The sequence below is a fragment of the Schistocerca americana genome, chromosome 2, assembly GCF_021461395.2.
Source record: "Schistocerca americana isolate TAMUIC-IGC-003095 chromosome 2, iqSchAmer2.1, whole genome shotgun sequence".
Classification (NCBI taxonomy): Eukaryota; Metazoa; Arthropoda; class Insecta; order Orthoptera; family Acrididae; genus Schistocerca; species Schistocerca americana.
Window position 1 is genome coordinate 1003058891 of NC_060120.1, and position 21243 is coordinate 1003080133.

General features: G+C 44.5%; 1 protein-coding gene across 1 annotated transcript in view; it reads right to left on the minus strand.

Annotated features, from left to right (window-relative positions):
- Positions 1 to 3145: 3145 nt before the first annotated feature.
- The window catches only part of LOC124594603, a 71887-nt gene continuing 53789 nt past the window's right edge, over positions 3146 to 21243 (minus strand). Inside the window, exon 3 of the mRNA XM_047132975.1 lies at positions 3146 to 3371. Within this exon, the coding sequence (XP_046988931.1) occupies positions 3146 to 3371 (226 nt within the window). The remainder of the gene's footprint in view (positions 3372 to 21243) is intronic.

A 21243-nucleotide genomic window follows, 5' to 3' on the forward strand; every position in this document is an offset into this window, starting at 1 on the left:
TAGCGCCTAGAACCGCACGGCCACTCCGGCCGGCTCGGAGACTGGAATGCAGTTGTAGGGGAAGGAGTAGAAGAAACGGCTACAGTGGGAAAGGGCTTGGGAAAAGGAACGAGAGAGGAGAAAGACTAATTGAGTTCTGTAACAAGTTTCAGCTAACAATAGCGAATACTCTGTTCAAGAATCACAAGAGGAGGAGGTGTACTTGGAAAAGGCCGGGTGATACAGGAAGATTTCAGTTAGATTACATCCTGGTCAGACAGAGATTCCGAAATCAGATACTGGATTGTAAGGCGTACCCAGGAGCAGATATAGACCCAGATCACAATATAGTAGTGTTGAAGAGTACGCTGAAGTTTAAGTTATTAGTCAGGAAGAATCAATACGCAAAGAATTGGGATACGGAAGTATTAAGGAATCATGAGATACGCTTGAAGTTCTCTAAGGCTATAGAAACAGCAATAAGAAATAGCTCGGTAGGCAGTACAATTGAGGAGGAATCGACACCTCTAAAAAGGGCCGTGACAGAAGTTGGGAAGAAAACATAGGTGCAAAAAAGGTAACTGCGAAGAAACCATGGGTAACAAAAAAATACGACAGTTTATTGATGAAGGAGGACGTACAAAAATGCTCCGAAAAACTCAGGAGTACAGAAATACAAGTCATTGAGGAATGAAATAAATAAAAAGTGCATGGAAGCTAAGACGAAATCGCTGCAGGAAAGATGTGAACAAATCGGAAAAGATATGACTGTCGGAAGGACAGACTCAGCATACAGGAAAGTCAAAACAACCTTCGGTGACATTAAAAGCAAGGGTGATAACATTAAGAGTGCAACAGGAATTCCACTGCTAAATGCAGAGGGGAAGGCAGATAGGTGCAAAGGACACATTGAAAGCCTCTATGAGGGGGATAGAAGGGCAAACAGGAGTCGATTTAGAAGAGATAAGGAATCCAGTATTAGAATCAGAATTTAAAAGAGCTTTGCAGGACTTAAGATCAAATAAGGCAGAAGGTATAGATAACATTCCAACAGAATTTCTAAAATCATTAGGGGAAGTGGCAACAAAACGACTATTCACGTTGGTGAGTAAAATGTATGACTCCGGCGACATACCATCTGACTTTCGAAAAACATCATCCTCACAATCCCAAAGACAGCAAGAGCTGACAAGACCGATAATTATCGCACAATCAGCTTAACAGCTCATGCATCCAAGCTGCTGACGAGAATAATATACAGAAGCATGGAAAATAAAATTGAGGATGCGCTATATGACGATCAGATTGGCTTTAGGAAAGATAAAGGCATGAGAGAGGCAATTCTGACGTTGCCGTTGATAATGGTAGCAAGACTAAAGATAAATCAAGACACGTTCGTAGGATTTATCGGCCTGGAAAAAGCGTTCGACAATGTAAAATGGTGCAAGATGTTCGAAATTCTGAGAAAAGTAGGGATAAGGTATAGGAAGAGATGGGTCATATACAATATGTTCAAGAACCAAGAGTGGACGACCAAGAACGAAGTGCTCGTCCTAAAAGGGTGTAAGATAAGGATGTAGCCTTTCGCCCCTAGTGTTCAATCTGTGCATCGAGGACGCAATGATGCAAGTAAAAGAAAGGTTCAGGAGTGGAATTAAAATTTAAGGTGAAAGGATATCAATGATACGATTCGCTGATGTCATTGTTATCCTGAGTGACAGTGAAAAAGAATTACGTGATCTGCTGAACGCAATAAACAGTCTATGAGTACAGAGTATGGACTGAAAGTAAATCGAAGAAAGACGAAGGTAATGAGAAGTAGTGGAAATCACAATTAACCGCAACATCATACAGGTTATTTTATTAATTTATATAAGCACAGAAAGTATAGGCTTAGGATGAAATGCGGGACTGCAAAGGGATTGTAGTTAACGATTACACGTGAACGTCGTGCATGTTATTTGTGATGTCAGTAGTGTACGCATTGCCAAGGAGCACAAAAATATTTGCCTTCTGGCGACGGCGAACCTGCGACCTTTTTAAAGAAAATTCTACCTCTTAGCACGCAGCCAAACACCGCTTTCTAAATACGCACTCACAGGGACAATTGATACGGTACACACGGTGATAGATCCGCATCGAAATTCCTTTTCTTTCCTAAACACTTGGCCATTTAGAGTTTCCACTTGGGGCACTTTCTTGTTTCATCATTCATGTACCATGAATTTGGACGAATTCGGCGATGACGAGCAGGCGACCTCTGCTTGTCCGTTGCAGTCGGGCGGATCGCGCCTTGTTAGGCTAATGCCACACTAGGCGATTTTCTCCCCTCGACACCTATCGCGGCTGAAATAATCGCCTAGGGTGCCACACTTCAAACAATTATAATGGCGGCGGATGAATTCGCGCGTCCGAAACTGGCTGCCGCACTAGCAACAAAAATCGATGGCTGCTTCAGTTGTGTTGCAACAAGCCACGAGGTGACACAGTGCATGATGACCTGTCATTCAGAACTGAAATATTTAGCTGCAGTAGCATTATGTGTAGTCCGACGTCGCAGAAGGCGTAACCGCCAACGAAAATGGTGGATTCATCCAATTATTATGAATCGTCCAAATGAAAAAAAGTTTGTATTTTACACCAGAAACTTAGGAGTTATCCAGAGAAATTCTTTGATTATTACGGCATGTCCGTAGCATCTTTCGACTTACTGCCCTCGAATATAGAAATAACTTACAAAAGAAGTATACCAAGTTACGTGACTGTGTTGGTGCGGAAGAAAAACTTGCATTAACATTGAGGTACGTTTTTCAATTGAATACAGTAAGTAATTTATGGACATGAACATACACTTAACATAACTTTAACATAAATTCGGTTACAATGAATGAGTTTACATTACTAGTTCATGTCAGCTGCTTAATCAGTTGTAATATTCTTCTAATGACAAGATCGAGTCTTCATCCGGCAGTCCAGTGACTGGTGAAAAATAAGTGACTGGACTCCCAGGTGTGGGGCTTTGTTTGCTTGTCGATGTCGACGTACCTGACGGCGCAGTATTTATGAAGGAGTCAGCAGCAGTACTGCTCTCTACAGTCTTTCGGCTGTAAGATTTTATCAATTGTAATGTTTTTCTTTCAAAGTCTAGTTTATCGTCGGTACTCATTTATTTTAAGTACAGCAAAAGAGATATCAAATCATCAGGATCCTTTTGTGGTAAAACACAAGTTGAACTATGTGTCAATACCCCCATCGACTCTCTTTCAGATGCGTCCTGAAGTTTCCTTTTATTATTTGCTTTAGCAGTGTTGGGTGGCGGTGCTCTGTCTTCGTGATGCTTTTCCTCTTTATCATCCTCAAGAATAGAAGCATCATTCATATTTCCTGAGGTCCTGAAATGAAAAGAAACATTTTTGGAAAAACCCACATGCCACTTTGTACTGTGCAATTTAAGTATATAGTAAGTCGGTATTTAGTAGGTAATTAACTACCACATCCATTGGAAATACATTTAAATGTTACAAAATTGCAGAAAAAAGTTTGTACTTAATGCCTCAGTTCCATGGATTCTTGCAGGAAAGACATCTGTCTATAGCACACATATGGTTTTTTTGTAGTCGTTGCACTGCCACTCTTTTTATTATAATTCTTTCAGGCTGCGGCTGTATGCATCATGCATATTTTCCCATAGTTTTTGTACTTGTTTTCCCGTAGGAAAGTTAAAATCAATTATTCTTACACCTGCTCACTGGAATTAATTAATTTCCATCAACCTGATATTGTGTTTTATACTATACTTATTGATAACAGGTATCTTGGAACGGGATGCTCCATGAAGTCTCCGCACTATGAGTTTTTACTAGGACGCTCAACTGTTGCATCCATAATCTAAGATACATGTAGAGTAGCTTGGAACTACTTACAAGCAAAGTATATGCCAATGCCAACGAAAGAGGACTTACAAGAAATAGCTCTGAATTTTGAGAAAACTACAAATTTTCCTCACTGCATAGATGCCATAGACGGTAAGCATGTGCGGTTGGTGAAGCCCTGGAATAGCGAACGTGAATTTTTTGTCATAAAAAGTTTCATTCCGTAGTTCTTATGGCAGTTGCGGGTAGAGGATATGGACACGATGGTAATTCAAATATTTTAAAAGGAACTAATTTCGGAAGAGCACTTTATAATGGAAGGTTACCTTTTCCAGGCACCAAACCTTTGACTAATTGACCAAACAATGAAAATGGGCCTTTCGTATTTATAGGTGACGAAAATTTTGCTCTTGATAAACACTTGATACGGCGAATTTTCCAGTGGGCCATACATGTTAATATTAACTTGGCTGAAAGTATTATAGAAACTTGTTGCGTGTTGCATAGCTTTGTGCGGAAGCAGGAGGCTATTGGTTTGAAGACACTTTAACCTGTTCGCTGGAATCTATGGAAAACGTAGGACTAAGATGTAGCAACCGTGGTTGTGACATTACAGACACGTTTTTCAATTACTTCTGCTCTGTGGAAGGATCAGTTCCATGGCAAAATGCATACATTGCCGGCAAAGGTAACTAGACGTCTGCAGATGAGGATGTAATTGTTGTCATAAGCTGTACTTAGTTGTATTAATAGTTCATGTTCACATTGTGATATTACACTATTTGGTATATGACATAAGTACATAATGCTACGAATACGTTCACAAGAATACCGTTCTTTCAAACAACCCTTTGCAGTTTCCCTTTTAACTTTTGAAAAAGCTTATTCCACAAAACCTTAAGTTTTCGACTTTTTTTTCAACTGTAGCCTCATAATTGTTACTTTTTTTACCTTAGATAACATTGGATTAAGATATTACTAAGAAAAATTTGTTCAAATTCAGAGTATTTATTTTTCTGACTTTTTTAAGATATGGAAAAGAGTCTGAAAATACCTCTAAAAACATTGTATTCAATCATACAATGTTTCAACACAATTAATTAAATTGTTTTCGCGCAACAGGTTTGTATACATGTCAAACTATTAGAGGAAGAAGGAAAAATAAAAATTAAATTACTTTTTTAGTAGTTGTCTAGGCGAAAGTTACGTCGATTGTCATGAAACCTTGCATGTACCTATTTACAAGTATGTATGTCATCTTATCTATTGCATTTTGTGCAGCCAGTGGCAGCGAGTTCCATTTCTCAGCCCCAACAACATGTGCACACACCTTCCATGCTTCTTTCTCCAGCAGACGATCTATATAAACTTGCGATTTTATGTTGCAGAGACAGGGATATTTCTCCACCTCAATTATCATCAGTTCCCTGTCCAAATGATCCACTTGAACGAAATTTACAGAGCTTTCGGACATTACCACACACAGGCGAAACAGAACTGAGTGCAGTATTCTTGTGGCTGGTGCGCGACTGGCGATAATAACAGTTCAGTGTGCCAGGGATGCTGACGATTATTGCTGCGCCAAAAATAGGCCCGGACCCATTCGGCAGCTATAGTCCCACTCGGAAACTTAACGGAGCGACCAATACAGCTCAGTGTAGTACATCCCGTTTGCAACATGGACTTCCATTTCCGGTGCGACAAAAATCGTTGACCTTCAGCGGAGAAAGTCGCTGTTGCATTAGCCTAACATTCAGTTGCCTGACGTTATTCTCTCACTTTTAATCATAACGCTAAGCAGTTGCCCGTAAACAAAAATAGCGCTAGGCTAGACATGTACAGCAGCAGATATGCCGCACGGCACTATTCTTATTTCTGTATACAAAAGGAAATATCCTGACTGACTCATCATCATTTAGCCCAAACCGCTAAGGATAGAAACTTGAAATTTGGTGAGGGTGTTCATGTTATACCGTAGCCATCGTTTAATAAGGGATTTTTCGAAATTCCACTCCTTAGGGGATGAAATCGGGGATGAAAAGTATTTAGAAAATATGTCGCTATGAAGGCAATTTTGAAGCTAGAAGTACGGAAACCGATGTCTGGTTTCCCTTTCATTATTTTATTAAAATTAATCCCTCAAAAGAGTGAAATAGTGGGTGAAACGTTTTTCGAAATAAATCTACATTACAGAATTACTAGAGAATTTTTAAACGTACATCTATGAAACTTGATATTTGACTTTCGATTAAAAATAGAAAAATGTGTGTTTGTGTTTTACGCAATTCAGTCACTAAGGGGGTGAAATAGAATGTCTAAATTTTTATGAAAATATTTGATTTTATGGGAGCGGACTCGCTTTTTCGTCAGAAGTACATTCAGAAAATACCATGCTTCCAGGACCTTAATTAGAGTGCGAAGTTTAGGAACGTGATGTGACTTGCGAGCTAAATCAAAGAGAGCTGTTTGTCACCACGACAAATCGCCTTTGTCAAAATCGCATAGAAAAAGAAAAGGATCTTTAATACATTAAATTTTTATTAAGTCTAATACACGTTTGTAAAATTATTTTTCTTTGTAATTACTCCGCGAACTATTCATTACTGATGACAAAATATATACCATGTTTGAATGCGATTCCATGTATAGGAATATCCGTGTGAAATGAGAGAGTTCAGTACCGGCGTAAGACTGGCGCTAATAACTATAGAACCACTTATCCAATTTGTCTCTTTTGTAACTCTCTATATGAAATTAAATTACACTCTTTGCAACACTTTAATTATATAAAGACTGGCAGCCATGTAAAGAAGTCACTAACACTTTCATAGCGTGTAGAATCACACATTAGTTTTACCCCTAACAACATACTAATTCGATTAAAGAAAAACAAAAAGGATCTGTGCAGATCTTACAGTGCAGTCTACACCAGCGAGGCAGCGGGCACTAAGCTAGTACAAAATAAGTAGTAGCCGCTACTACCGAAACACACACAGCCTTTTTGTCAACTGGCAACAGATTAAACATTTGATATCTATAGCATTGTACAGATAATTTTGGTGGATCTACTTACGAACAGAACAGAATATCGCGCGAATGCAGTGCAACAGATGAAATTACAACATCGCGTTACTTTTTGAACACACCTTTTACATTAATTTCCAAACTTCACAGCTAAATTTCACAAGATAAAGATGCGTGGAAACAGTCTCGAAAATGAATCTACAGCTACATCCGAAAAAATCACAGAAATCTGAATAAGGCAGTTCAGAAACGGAAAGAAACTCGGAAAAAGAAAAGAAGATATGATTTCCGAAACGTGGGGAGAAACGACTGTAAGAAAATGCATTCTTCTCATTTACACGTTCGTATAGCCATGTTTCCGGGCCAGCCGTAGTGCTTTGTGAAACATAACTGTGACGGCATTCTTCGATTTCGTATCAATGAATTTGGGTGAGGTGAAGTTTGTGCTGACAGTTGTGCGAGCGTGGACTTATTTTAGCAATAAATATTTATTAAACATCAATAAATTTCTCAAAAACTTGTAAAATAGGAAATTAACGAGAGTGAGTTCGAAGTTTCCTATCTAGCTACAGTCCTGGAAGGATTGGGCATCACAAAAAACATTTAAAATGTTTTCCAGTGCTATAGTGAGTAATTCAGATATCCCGCCTCAGCAAAAGCAAAACTAGGGGCAACAAAAAGTAATTTAAAACTCCCAGTACTCGAACTGTTGACCTATAAAACACAATAAAGCACAAAATAAGAAACAGCACTCAATCAGGACAAAATAGTATCAACCGTAAAATCACAATCGTGGCCCTGAGACTTTTCAATGCGGCGTGAATACTCACAATGAAATCTATCCGTTCTACTAGCCACTTCTTCCACCAACTTACTCGCTACTATGAATAGTACTACGAAGGAACTAGTATTTTACGTAGGCTAAACCATAGCAATTACAAAAATCCCTGTACAAATATGTATACTTACAAGAGTAATGTTAATTACGCTCGCAGCCTAATGATTAAAACAGAATTCGCTGATCTCTCCACATGAGAGATATTAACGCACATCCACCGTATGCAAGAAAAATGCGCTATTATGCGAAGTACAGGGTGGCTATAATTAAACTTTCGCTACTTGACAGGGCACGCAAGAAAAACGAGGCATCATAGGGCAATGAAATTTTGTGGAAACATTTGTAACGACTTGCGAAAGAGAAATAACGAATAAACAGCTGAAAGAAATACATTTAAATGTCCACATGAGAGAGCAACATTTGTTAACTGCGTACCATGTTTACGTTCCAGGTTACAAAACTTGCTGAATTTGACGACCGTCTGCATCCATGACAGGCTGGAATGGCACTAGAGATTGCTCTACTGCTGCCTGAAACAGCTGAGCACCATGGAACGTTCAGCTGTCCTGATACAGCTCTTGAAGACCGCACAATGTGTCCAGCATTTTCAGCCATGGAAACAGTCACTTCTTCAACAATTTGTGGCGCAATTGGCTTTTGGCATGTGCCAGGAGCAATAACCGAATCGTCAATTAATTCGAACTTCCGAATCGTGTTCTCCAACTCCTGTGCGGAAAGAGGGCTTCTCCACATTCCTTTAATGCTGATACGTGGCGCTGTTGGCGCTAGTCGCTTCTCGATATTCATTTCAGATCCCTGCGATCGACTTCGTAACGCGTGGCCGCGGTTTTCCTCTTGGGTCGCTTTGCGGCTATTTCAGCGCATGATGGGGAGAGGCTGGTTTTGGTCGGTTGGTTGGCGCTCCGGTGTGGAGTCTGGTTGTCGGTGGTCGCTCTTTGCGCATGCTCGCCTCTCTCTGTCACGTGGGCAGTGGGGCTGGGAAGCACACGTGCGCACGGTCGGCGAGTGTGTACTGCGTCTAGTGAGAGGGCGATGGTCTCGTCTGTCCTGCTAAACGATGTGAACATGTGACAGTGGCTTTGGAACGTATCAGTCTGCAACCGGGTACGCTACAGTATCAAACGGCGGGAATTATTCAGGTTCTTAAAGTCCTACTGCATATATGTATATTGAATTTTGTGCTGTTCGCAGTTAACGACTCTTCCCTGCGATTTGTTTCGTGTTGACCACTGGTGCACAACTTATTGAACTGTGGTAACCTGTGTGAACGAGGTTTACCTGTTTTGGATACACTTGAGATACGGACAATGAGTGTGTATCTAAGTGCGTGTCTGTGCACTCCGAAATAACCACAGGTTCGATTTTCTGGCTGTCTGCTGATATTTAGCTAATGTGTTCAGAGGTAAACAAGTAGGGTCTTAATGATGAAAAATTTATTGTGTGCTAGAATCCTGTCGTATTGTACTTATTGAGTATTTTTTTATGGAATATATATAATTAATAAGCTCTGGGGTTATGTTCTGAGTTAAACTACGAGTGCGTGATTTAGTACTATGACCAGCTTCTTATATATTTGAGTATATCAGTTCGTGCTCTGGCAGTAACAAGTCTGGCTGCACATATTATTAATGACAAAGTAGTGCAGATATTTAAAGTGGTTAATTATGAATGTGAATGGCTTATGAGCCCACTGTGGCCTCTTCTAAAAATTTTCTGGTGTTTTAAGTACAAGGTGGTCCAAAAGTTCGGAAACACCCTGATAAAATTCAAATGGAGTAGCAAACAAGGAAACAGAGTCCCTACACAAGAGGAACGGGAAGGGGGAAACTTTATAGGCTATGTCACCAACATGGCGGCCATCTTGAAAGCCGCCATCTTGGATTCAACTCCAAAATTTGAAATGGGAATGGGGTCATGTGACATATCAAACAGATAGAGAATTTCACCAGAAAAACAGTGCCGTTGTTGTTTTAAACATAGCTTTATTCATTCTCGGATTATAGCCAGTTACATGTGGCAGCGGTGGGACGCTCGGCAGCATGTGTGTTGTGTGCCGAAGAGGCATTACCTTGATGTTACACAGTCCCGAGAGACCACCAACAGTCATAGGAATGGCTCGATATGTTGTCCACTATGTTGGATTGTTAACGCTATCCTCCGAACCCAGTCCTGATGAACTTTGACCAACACATCTGGCTGAATTTGACCACACGCATCAACAATGCGCTGCTTTAGATGATGCAAATCCCATATTTTCACAGAACAAACCAGCGCTTTGACATGACCCCAAAGATAAAAATCCAAAGGAGTCAAATCTGGTGAACGTGGTGGCCACTCCACAGCACCCATAGGACCAATCCACTTTTGAGGGAACTGCACATCCAGGTATGCTCGCACATTGTGCCGGAACTGCACATCCAGGTATGCTCGCACATTGTGCCCATGATGTGGTGGGGCTCCATCATGATGGAAGAATTCCGGAAATGTCCCGTCCTCAGTTAACAACGAGGGAAACACTTCTTCATCCAATAACCTCAGATAACCGCTGGCTGTTAACGTACCATCAATAAAAAAAAGGTCCAACGACTTTCGTACCCCACACACCACACCAGACCATCACTTTTTGTGAGTCGACCGTTTTGGAAGCATCAATCCAGTGTGGGTTTGTGTCGGACCAGTATCTGTGATCTGCTTGTTCACTTCACTATTGATAAAGAAATTGGCTTCATCACTGAACAGCACCTGATAGGGGAAACGTGGGTTTATCTGCAGCTGCTGTGGCACCCATTCTGCGAACTGTACCCGACGGTCTGGGTCATCCTCGTTCAGATGTTGGAGCAGCTGAATTTTGTATGGGTGCCATTTGTGCTGCGATAAAATTCGCAATATGGAAGTACGGCTAACCCCACATTCTTGTGACAGGCGACGAGTACTCCGTTGCGGACTCTTGCTAAATGATGCCAACACGCTCACTGTTATTCCTTCATCGGTGGCGAATTTTGGTCTTCCAGCCTTAAGTTTATCTGCGACAGAACCTGTTGCTCGCAATTTGGCCAAAAGCTTGGCAACTGCGCTGTGAGTGGTGGGCTGTCTGGTTGGGTGACGACTGTTAAAATCCTCAGCAATGACCCGTGTGCTTCTTTCTCCTGGTATCAAGATGATTTCAATGTGTTGTTCATGTGTTAAGGACATTTTGTAACCTGTAAATAAGGAAACAATTATTAAAACGTTAGCATGAGGGAATGAAACCTAACAGTTAAACACATGTAACATTTCAGACATGGGATAGTCACTTTGCACCGTTTCAGACTCCATTTTATGACTTCTCAGTACGTAATACTCACGCTGCCGAGCGTCCCACTGCTGCCGCAAGTAATTGGCTATAACCTGCGAATGAATAAAGCTATATTTAAAACAACAAGGGCATTGTTTTTCTGGTGAAATTCTCTATCTGTTTGATATGTCACATGACCACATTCCCATTTGAAATTTTGGAGTTGAATTCAAGATGGCGGCTTTCAAGATGGCCGCCATGTTGGTGGCATAGCCTATAAAGTTTCCCCCTTCCCGTTCCTCGTGTGTAGGAACACTGTTTCCTTATTTGCTACTCCATTTGGATTTTATCAGGGTGTTTCTGGACTTTTGGACCACTCTGTATTTTGTTACTCTGGATACTGGCGAAATACTCAAATGCGAAGAGCAGCAGCACTATTTTAATAAAACAGCTTTACTAATAGAGCCCTGCTCACCTCCCCCAGACCTATATCCATTGTCTGAAACTGTAACGTATACTGGTACTTGTGTATCAACTCCATGTCGCCATACCACTACCAGAGCCTATAGTCGAGTCATGGCACTAACACTACTAACAACGCAGATCCTGCAGTCCATCCGTCTACTCTAGCTCAAGCAGCGAGAGTTTAATTATAACCACTCTGTACGTCTGTCAATAAACGTTACACTCTAAGCGTAAAGCTTGGTCTGTTCACTGTAAACTGCACTCTGCTCGCATTGGACCACCTAACCAAAATCACTGCCAGTCGTTACACTCGTAGTGGCCCTTTTGTTTTGCAATAACCGGATCCCTTGTCTGGGTGTCTGCTGTAGCTGCCGTCCTGTCGCCACCGAGAAAGACGTCGACTGCCTTTCTAGCCTGTTGTGTCCCCAGCGCTCGCCAACTCCCCGTGTCGACCGTTAACGATTCCCAGTGTCCCTGCACCGTGGCCCATCAGTTCGCAGTCTACTGCCTTCCAGTTCACTTTGAGTTACCTCACATTTCCTCCTCCGTCCTTGCACGTCTACCCCAGCAGCGCTGACGTCGAAGCCCGTGAAGACAGCGAGCTCTCTCGTGGCACGCAGCACGGAAAAGTCGCCGAAACTGTACTTTCATGGCAGGCAAGTGACGAGTCACAGGGCACATTCCCACCCTCCCGAAACTCTTGCCTACCTCGCCTGCCAGCTGGCACCAGGAAGACACAACTTATTGTAAAACAATGAAAACAGTACAAATAATTTTTGACCAAACTGATAAAGTCATACATATTACAACAATTCTTACTGATCATAGGCTGTGATACGATCAGCAAGGACGTATACCGACAGTTAGGTCCTAGAGGAATGGCTAGGAAACTTAGTGAACATCGCTTGTTACTTAGCAATCCTTATAACCAATGTATTGAACATTAAAACTCTTCACTAACATGTTGCCTCCCCAGGGGGCTCGCCACCCTTTGGCGGGTTCGTGCTTGGCTACCACGGGACCCCAGCCTTTGCAGCAACCCTTCCGTGCTGCATGCCTATCCTCTTGCTGTTCCTTTTCCCCTCCCTTGGGGACCATGTCTGGGGTATTATTAGGAATGTTCTGCATTTTGTCGACGTGCAACAGTCTCAACTTTGTTTTTGCCTCCCTTTTCCTTTCTTGGTTTCCCTTCTGCTCTCGTTCCTCCACTTCAGCGTTTGAGGATCCTCATTTTTCTTCTTCCTCCCTGTACACTCCTGAAGGCCGGCCCACGCGTCTGACGCGTATCAAGTGACTCGGTATCCCGTAATTCCCAGCCCCGGGTCGACAGGTAGGATTCGCACGTACCACTGGTACAGGTCAGAGAGGGGTAATTGCCTGAGCTGTAACCTTCCCAAATTGCCGCCTGGTCCCTCTGTCAGGTGTTCAGGAGGTGTGACCTGAGCTGTGAACAATCACCTAAGGCGGGTGCGCCCCCTTGCGAAAGGAGCCCCTAGTTGGAAGGAGCGCGCCGTTGGAGACACTGGCAATCTTGGGGGATTTCCTTGGATGAGTCAATCATCTTCCCATTCACCTCCTACCAAACGTAAACGCAATGAGGCTAATGATTCAAAGATCCTTCCCTCTCCACTTTGGTTCCTTGTGGTCTCACTTACTGAACATGGCCAGTCCTTCGCCACAGTCAATCCGTTTATTATTCAGAAAGATGTTGTTCCAATTGCTGGCCCTGTGAAATCCTGCTTTCGTTTATGGAATGGCACTTTGCTTTTGAAGACGGCTTCTGATTCTCAAACACCGGCCGTACATTCCGAATCCGATGTGCTGCTACCAATGTCATCTTGTCGACACCCAGCCAAATGCATAACCTGTGGCAGGGATGCTCACAAGGGCGAATGTCCGCCTCCTTCTCCCCACTGTATCAACTGCAGTGGCAGCCATGCCGCCTCCTCTCGGGATTTTCCCGTGTATCTACATAGTGGGCTGTTCAAGAGATTAGGCTAAAGGAAAAAGTGCCTTACCCAGTTGCTCGCAAGTAACCGTGTTCTCTCGTCTAGCACCTATAGTTCTGTTCTTGTTACCCCTTGCTCCATGAAGTTCAAGTCCACAGAGACATGCGACCTCAAATTCGGCTCTGAGGTTGTAAAATCGCCCAGTGTGAAGGTAGCATCGCCCCCCCCCCCCCCCGTCCCACTGTGCAACAAACTGTCAAACACTCTCGCCTCAAGGGGCGAAGCTACCCACCACACAACCAGCAGACAGGAAAGGACAGAAGGAGTACTCCCACGATGACTTCCTCCATCCCTCCAGCCAAACACCACCCAAGTCTTTCTCTAACCAGAAGGGCTCGAAGAAGTCCGCTAAAAACAGTCTTCTCCTTTGCCAACTCGAAGAACCTGCTCAAAGTGTCGCCACATAGTCCCTTAGCCCGGCTGGCCTCTGTCTCGCCAGCGCACACCATCAACAGTTTTCCAGCGTTGGACTACTCAGGCCGACCACATAAGCACGCCGATGCTTCTGTGAACCACATGGAGCATGATCCTCCTGCTTCTGTGCCCCGTAGTAGCGACTCTTCACCGGCTGTCACTCGGCTGCTTTTAGCATCGCAGCATCCCATTGTACTCTGCTTTCAGGAAACGAAATTGACCACTCACGACCGCTTTGAGCTTTCACGTTACTTACCAATTCGTTTTGACCTTCCACCTGAGGTCGGCAAACCATCTCATGGGGGCGTCATGCTGCTCATACGGGATGACCTTCATAGTCAACCCATTTTCCTGACTACCCATCTTCAAGCTGTCTGACTTTTTCCCTTTGTACCATTTACGTCCCTCCATCATTCGTTTTCACCAGGGCAGACTTCCTTCAACTTATTGGGCAGATACCCCCCCCCCCCCCCCCCCCGCTCTTCCGTTTTGGTACTCAGTGACTTTAATGCGCATCATCCTCTTTGGGGTTCTCCCAGGACCTGTCCGAGAGGTGCCCTCTTGGCTGACCTTCTTAACCAACACAACCCCTTCTGCTTTAACACTGGAGCACCCACTCCCACTTTCCTTTCCGACTCCTTCCCATTTGGACCTATCCTTTTGCACTGCCCACCTTGCCCATCGTCTTGAGTGGTCCGCTCTTTCTAACGCCTACTCGAGCGACCATTTCCCGTGTGCTCTCATTCTGCTGACTCCTACCCCATCCGCATGCACGCCCAAAATGGCAGCTTACTAAGGCTCCTCCCTGGCGACCTTCGAAGAACAAGATTTCCCTAGTTGTGATGACCAAGTGGACTATCTCACCAACGTTATCCAATCTGCTGCAGAACGTTCCATTGCTCGTATTTCCTCTTTACCACATCGTGTCCCAGTCCCTTGGTGGACTGAGACATGCCGCGATGCAATTCGCGCACGGAGACGTGATTTCCGCGTTTTTAACCGCCACCCTACGCTAGAAAACTGCATTCATTATAAATGGATGCGTACAGAGTGTCGTCGCGTTCTTCGGGATAGCAAAAGAGCGAACTGGATTTCATTCAATAGTTCATTTAACAGTTCCACACCTTCCTCCGTCGTGTGGGCTAACCTCCTACGGCTCTCTGGAATGAAGATCCATTCCTCAATTTCCTGCCTGGCAGTAGCTGACGATGTCGTCGTGGACTCTCCTGCTATCTCCAACACCTTTGGCCTCCATTCTGCGGAAGTTTCGAGCTCTTCCCACTATCAGCATGACTTCATCCATCGGAAACGAGTGGAGGAGGCTCGGGTGATACCCTTCTCTTCTGAGAATCGTGAGTGCTACAATGCCGCCTTACTATAAGGGAGCTAGATCATGGTCTCAGTTCATCCCGATCCTCCGCCACAGGGCCAGACGCCATCCACATTCAGATGTTGCGGCACCTTTCTCTTGCGGGCAAGCACTTTCTGCTTAACACATACAACCGCATTTGGGCTAAGGCCACATTTCCTTGGCACTGGCGTAATGCTACCATCATACCCATACTTAAGCATGGTAAGGGGAAAAACCTTCCTTCTAGCTACTGCTCCATCTCTCTTACCAGCTGTGTTTGCAAGGTGCCGAACTAAAACACAAAACTCAGTATGAGGGCTCGGAAACATCCGTTATTCCGCTTCTAAACGACATCGGTTTTAAGTTAAGGAAATGTGACAGTGGACAAATTGCATATGGAACGAAGGGATATTGCCTCCTCGAGAGCTACAGTTTTGCACATTATGTATTTATAGCACACGGAGAACAAAAGAGCTGTGGTTTATCTGGTCTAAACTTCCGTTTCGCAAAACCATACAAGCAAAAATATTTGGGAAGACTTCAAGGGAAATGGTAGTTTGTAAGTACCTAGAGGTAGGCTCAACATCTGTACAGTTTATATTGGTGTCTTTAGCAATGGGTGCAGTGACGAAGATTCTGTTACAGCTGAATATACACTGACGTGACGAAAGCCATGGGATACCTACTAACACAGCGTCGGAATTCCTTTTTATCCGGTGTAGCGCAGCACCTCGATGTGGCATGAACTCAATTCGGAAGTCCCCTGCAGAAATATTGAGCCGCGCTGCCTCTATAGCTGTCCATAATTGCGGAAGTGTTGCCGGTGCAGCAATTTGTGCAGAACTGACCTCGCGATTATGTCCCATAAATGTTCGAGCGGACCCAAGTTGGGCGATCTGGGTGGCCAACTCATTCCCTTGAATTGTCCAGAATGTTCTTCAAACTAGCTGCAAAGAACTGTGTCCCAGTTACATGGTGCACTGTCATTCATAAAAATTCCATAGTTGTTTGCGAACATGAAGTTCGTAAATGGTTGCAAATGGTCTCGAAGTAGCCGAACATAACCATTTCACTTATCGGTTCAGTTGGACCAGACGACCCAATTCATTCCACGTAAACACGGGCCACACCATTATGGAACCACCAAAAGCTTACACATTGGCTTATTAATAACTTGGGTCCATCTGTCCGTGGGATCAGCTCCTACCAACTAGGATAGGGACTCATCCGAATAGGCCATGGCGTTCCAGTCGTCTAGGATCCGACCGATATAGTCATGAGTCCAGGAGACATGCTGCAGGCGATGTTGTGCTGTTAACAAAAGGCACCCTTGTCCATAATCTGCTGCCATACTCCATTAACAATAAATTTCGCCGCACAGCCCTAACTGATACATCCGTCGTTTGTTCAATATTGATTTCTGCGATTATTTCACGCAGTATGCTTGTCTGTTAGCACTGACCAACCTATACGCAAACGCCGCTGCTCTCGGTCGTTAAGTGAAGGTTGTTGGACACTGTGTTGTCCTTCGTGAGAATTAACGAATAATATATGGATCTAAAAATATTGAATTCCCTAACGATTTCCGAAATGGATTGTCCCATGCGCCTAAGTGCCATTTCGCGTTCAGAGTCTGTTTATTCCTATTGTATGGCCATAATCACGCCGGAAACCTTTTCATATGAATAACCTGAGTACAAATGACAGCTTCGCCGATGCCCTGTCCTTTTATGTCTTGTGCATGCGATATTACCACCATCTGCATACGTGCATATCGGTATCCCATGACTTTTTCACCTCATTGTGAAATCTTTTGTGTAAAAAACTCAACTCCACCCGAACAGCCATGAAGGCCCAACGATACGGACCAGCCACTATGTCATCGTCAGCGGACAGGCGTCACTGGATGCGGATACGGAGGGGCATGTGGTCAGCACAACACTCTCACGGCCGTATGTCAGTTTCCGAGACCGGAGCCGCCACTTCTCAACTAAGTAGCCCCACAGTTTGCCTCACAAGGGCTGAGTGCACCCCGCTTGCCAAAGGCGCTCCGCAGACCGGATGGTCACCCATCTAAGTGCTAGCCCAGCCCGACAGCGCTTAACTTCAGTGATCTGACGGGAACCGGTGTTACCACTGCGACAAGACCATTGGCAATCTCTTCTTTAGTTAGGGAATATTCTGGGTGCTATGAAGGCCAGCCGTCGAAACGATAATCCTGGATGCAGCTGGCAAGTCGTCAGACGCTGTCACGTATGGAGTGTGTGGTGTCACCGCCAGACACCACACTTGATAGGTGGTAGCCTTAAAATCAGCCGCTGTCCGTTAGTATACGTCGGACCCGTGTGTCGCCACTATCAGTGATTGCAGACCGAGCGCCGCCACACGGCAGGTCTAGAGACACTTCCTAGCACTCGCCCCAGTTGTACAGCCGACTTTGCTAGCGATGGTTCACTGACAAATTACGCTCTCATTTGCCGAGACGATAGTTAGCATAGCCTTTAGCTACGTCATTTGCTACGACCTAGCAAGGTGCCATTATCAATTGCTATTTATCTTGTGATGCAGGTACCGTCAGACCGATGTTCACCAATTATGGATTAAAGTTAAGTATTCCAGCATCTACGTACTTTTCTTGCTAGTATAATTACTTTACCTGTTCCAGACCTCACGCCATCCTGCGTGAGCTTAATGCGTGCCTTTCGGGTACCCGTCATTGTGGATTGGCTGTCTTGCCAGTCCACAACAGTTTGGCGACGAGAATTCTGCATTCGTACCTATATTGATTTACTTGTGTCATGGCTTCGCCACAATCTCCAGATGTGCTGTCCGAATTTTATTGCTTACAGAATTAGCAGACGCAGGCCTTATTGGATGCCCTTGGACAGCTCGTCCAGGGTCAACGTGCAATGCAAACCGATGCGGCAGCCGCCGCTCCACCGCTGTAGTACCACCTTTTCGTCCTTTTGATGCGGCACTGGAAAGCTGGCCGGAGTGCTCACGATAATTTGGATTCCATCTCGCCGCCTACAGAATTCAAGGTAACGAGCGGCAGCCTTTTTTGTTAGCGTCCGTAGGCGTCCAGACGTACCGTGTGATAGTGGAATTATTTCCCCGACACGACGTAGCAACTCTGTCCTACAACGAAATTTTGTCGGCATTAGATGCATATTTCAAAGAATCAGTCAATGTAGTTGCAAAAAGGTATACCTTCTTTCGTACAAGACGTACGGCCGGGCAAACTAATCGGGACTGGGTTGCAACTTTGCAAGGCCTTACTAGGGATTGTGCTTTTGAGTGTGAATGTGGACTTCCTTATTCAGATACTATGGTACGTGATGCAATTGCACAGAACGTTTCTGATGTTCGTATACAGGAGCAGATTTTGAAACTAGTCAATCCCTCCCTTCAACAAGTGATGGACATATTGGATCGGCAAGACACACTTGACTTTGCTCAGGAATCATTTGAAACTTCACCAGCCGTGTGTCACATTAACCGGCCCGCCGGGCGAGCTGCACGGAACAGTAAACAGCCCTCGCGCCCGTCCGCGCCGCTGCCGCCAAGCTCTCCGCTACGTGTGCCGCGCAAGCAAGCAAATGCAGTGCTAAAATCATGCCCGCAGTGTGCTACTAGACATTCGCGTGGGAATTGCCCGTCACGCCAAGTTATTTGCTTTTTCTGTAATAAAAAAGGACATGTTCAACGTGTTTGCCAGAAAAAGCTCAGAACGGACACTCACAACGATTCCAGGCCCTTTGCTTCGCGCCGGAATCGGAATCGAACCAAGAATACTCAGGCTTGTGAACCTTCGCCCATGGAAATTCATGTCGTTCATTCCACTCCGCCCAGTGCCATTCTCTCTAACAGTGACTGTGTTCGTCCCACAAATAGTGTGCGTCGACATCGCCGGAAATCCCGTCAAGTTGCAAGTGATTCTGTACCAGTGTCAGTTCACGTTGCACGAGACAGTCGCTCTTGTCGTCAGCAGGACAATAAACTTGTTGTAGGCTTGGACATTAATGGCAACGTGATACCATTCCAGCTTGATACCGGAGCTGCAGTTTCACTGATCAATCAAGACATGTACAAACACACCTCCGTTGCGTGCCGCAAATGTTAAGTTAACTAGCTATTCCGGTCAGAATATCCCTGTGTTCGGACAGTGCAGCCTTCTTGCAACATACAAGGGACAAACAAAACTTGTGTCATTTTACGTTCTTCGTTCATCTTCTGCTGTGAACTTGTTTGGTTTCGATTTATTTCAGTTGTTTAACTTGTCTATAGTCAATCAGGTCCTATCAGAGAACCAGACTGTACCTTCTGCCAGTGTTTCTCGTCTATGTGAAGAATTTGCAGACCTTTTTGCACCAGGCCTCAGTTGCGCTAAGAACTATAAAGCACATTTGGAACTGAAAGTAAACGCGCAACCGAAATTTTTCGGAGCGCACAATGTTCCCCACCCATTGCGTGATGAGGTCGCAAGAACATTAAACGATTTAGAATCACAAGGTGTAATTGAACGTGTGCAGGCTTCTCTCTGGGCTTCGCCCTTAGTCATTTTGCAAAAAGCGTTCCGGAAAATTGAGACTTTGTGTGGACTTCAAGGCAACAGTGAATCCACAACTAGTGATTGCAACTTTTCCTTTACCCCGCCTGGAAGATCTTTTTGACAAACTGTGCCCGGGTAAATATTTTTCGAAGTTGGACCTCGCAGATGCGTACTTGCAAATACTGGTAGGCGAAGAATCCCAGCGCGTTTTGGCGGTTAACACGCATCTTGGTTTGTACTGATTCAAACGACTGCCATTCGGGTGTGCATCCGCCCCTGCATTGTTTCAGCAATATCTACAAACTGTTTGTGCGTCGGTCCCTACTGCAGCAAACTATCTGGACGATATTGTGATCTCCGGAAAGACGGAAGAAGAACATTTAGCCAATCTCAGAACATTATTTCAGGTCTTGCGACAAAATGGTCTTCGCTTGCGGAAGGACAAATGTGCGTTTTTTGCTCGTGACTTACCCTATTTGGGACATGTAATCAATGCCCAAGGCATACATCCCAGTCCGGAGCACCTCCGTGCCATACAAGACTTGCCTTCGCCGCAGAATTTGAAGCAGCTACAGAGTGTGCTGGGAAAAATCAATTATTATCATCGCTATGTGCGCCACGCCTCTTCCATTTCAGCTCCGCTTCATCGCTTACACCGTAAGGGTGTTCCGTTCGTCTGGACGACGGAATGCGAACGCGCCTTTCGCCAGTTGAAATCGGCGTTGCTTTCTAATACTTGCCTTACGCCATTCGATCCCCAGAAACCCCTTTTGTTGATGGTGGATGCATCGGATTTCGGGATCGGTGCTGTGGTTGCGCACAAAGATTGATCGCACGATCGCCCTATTGCCTTTGCGTCCAAATTGCTCTCGTCTGCGCAAAGACATTATTCACAGATCGAGAAAGAAGCGTTGGCTCTCGTATTTGGTTTTACTAAGTTTCATGATTTCTTGTATGGACGTCACTTTACCATCATCACAGACCACAAACCTTTGACATCGCTTTTTCATCCGAACAAGCCTGTACCTCCACGTACAGCGCAGAAATTCATTCGCTGGTCTATTTTCCTTTCGCAGTACCGCTACGATATCTTGTATTGGTCCACTGCTAAGCACGGAATCGCCGATGCGTTGTTCCGTTTGCCTGTTGCTGAGGATAGAGCATTCGATTCCTCCGAACTTGCTTGCATGTTCATTGATTCGTAAACTGATGACGCGGTCGAATCGTTTCCGATTGATTTTGCCGGCCCAAGTGGCCGTGCGGTTAAAGGCGCTGCAGTCTGGAACCGCAAGGCCGCTACGGTCGCAGGTTCGAATCCTGCCTCGGGCATGGATGTTTGTGATGTCCTTAGGTTAGTTAGGTTTAACTAGTTCTAAGTTCTAGGGGACTAATGACCTCAGCAGTTGAGTCCCATAGTGCTCAGAGCCATTTGAACCATCTGAAC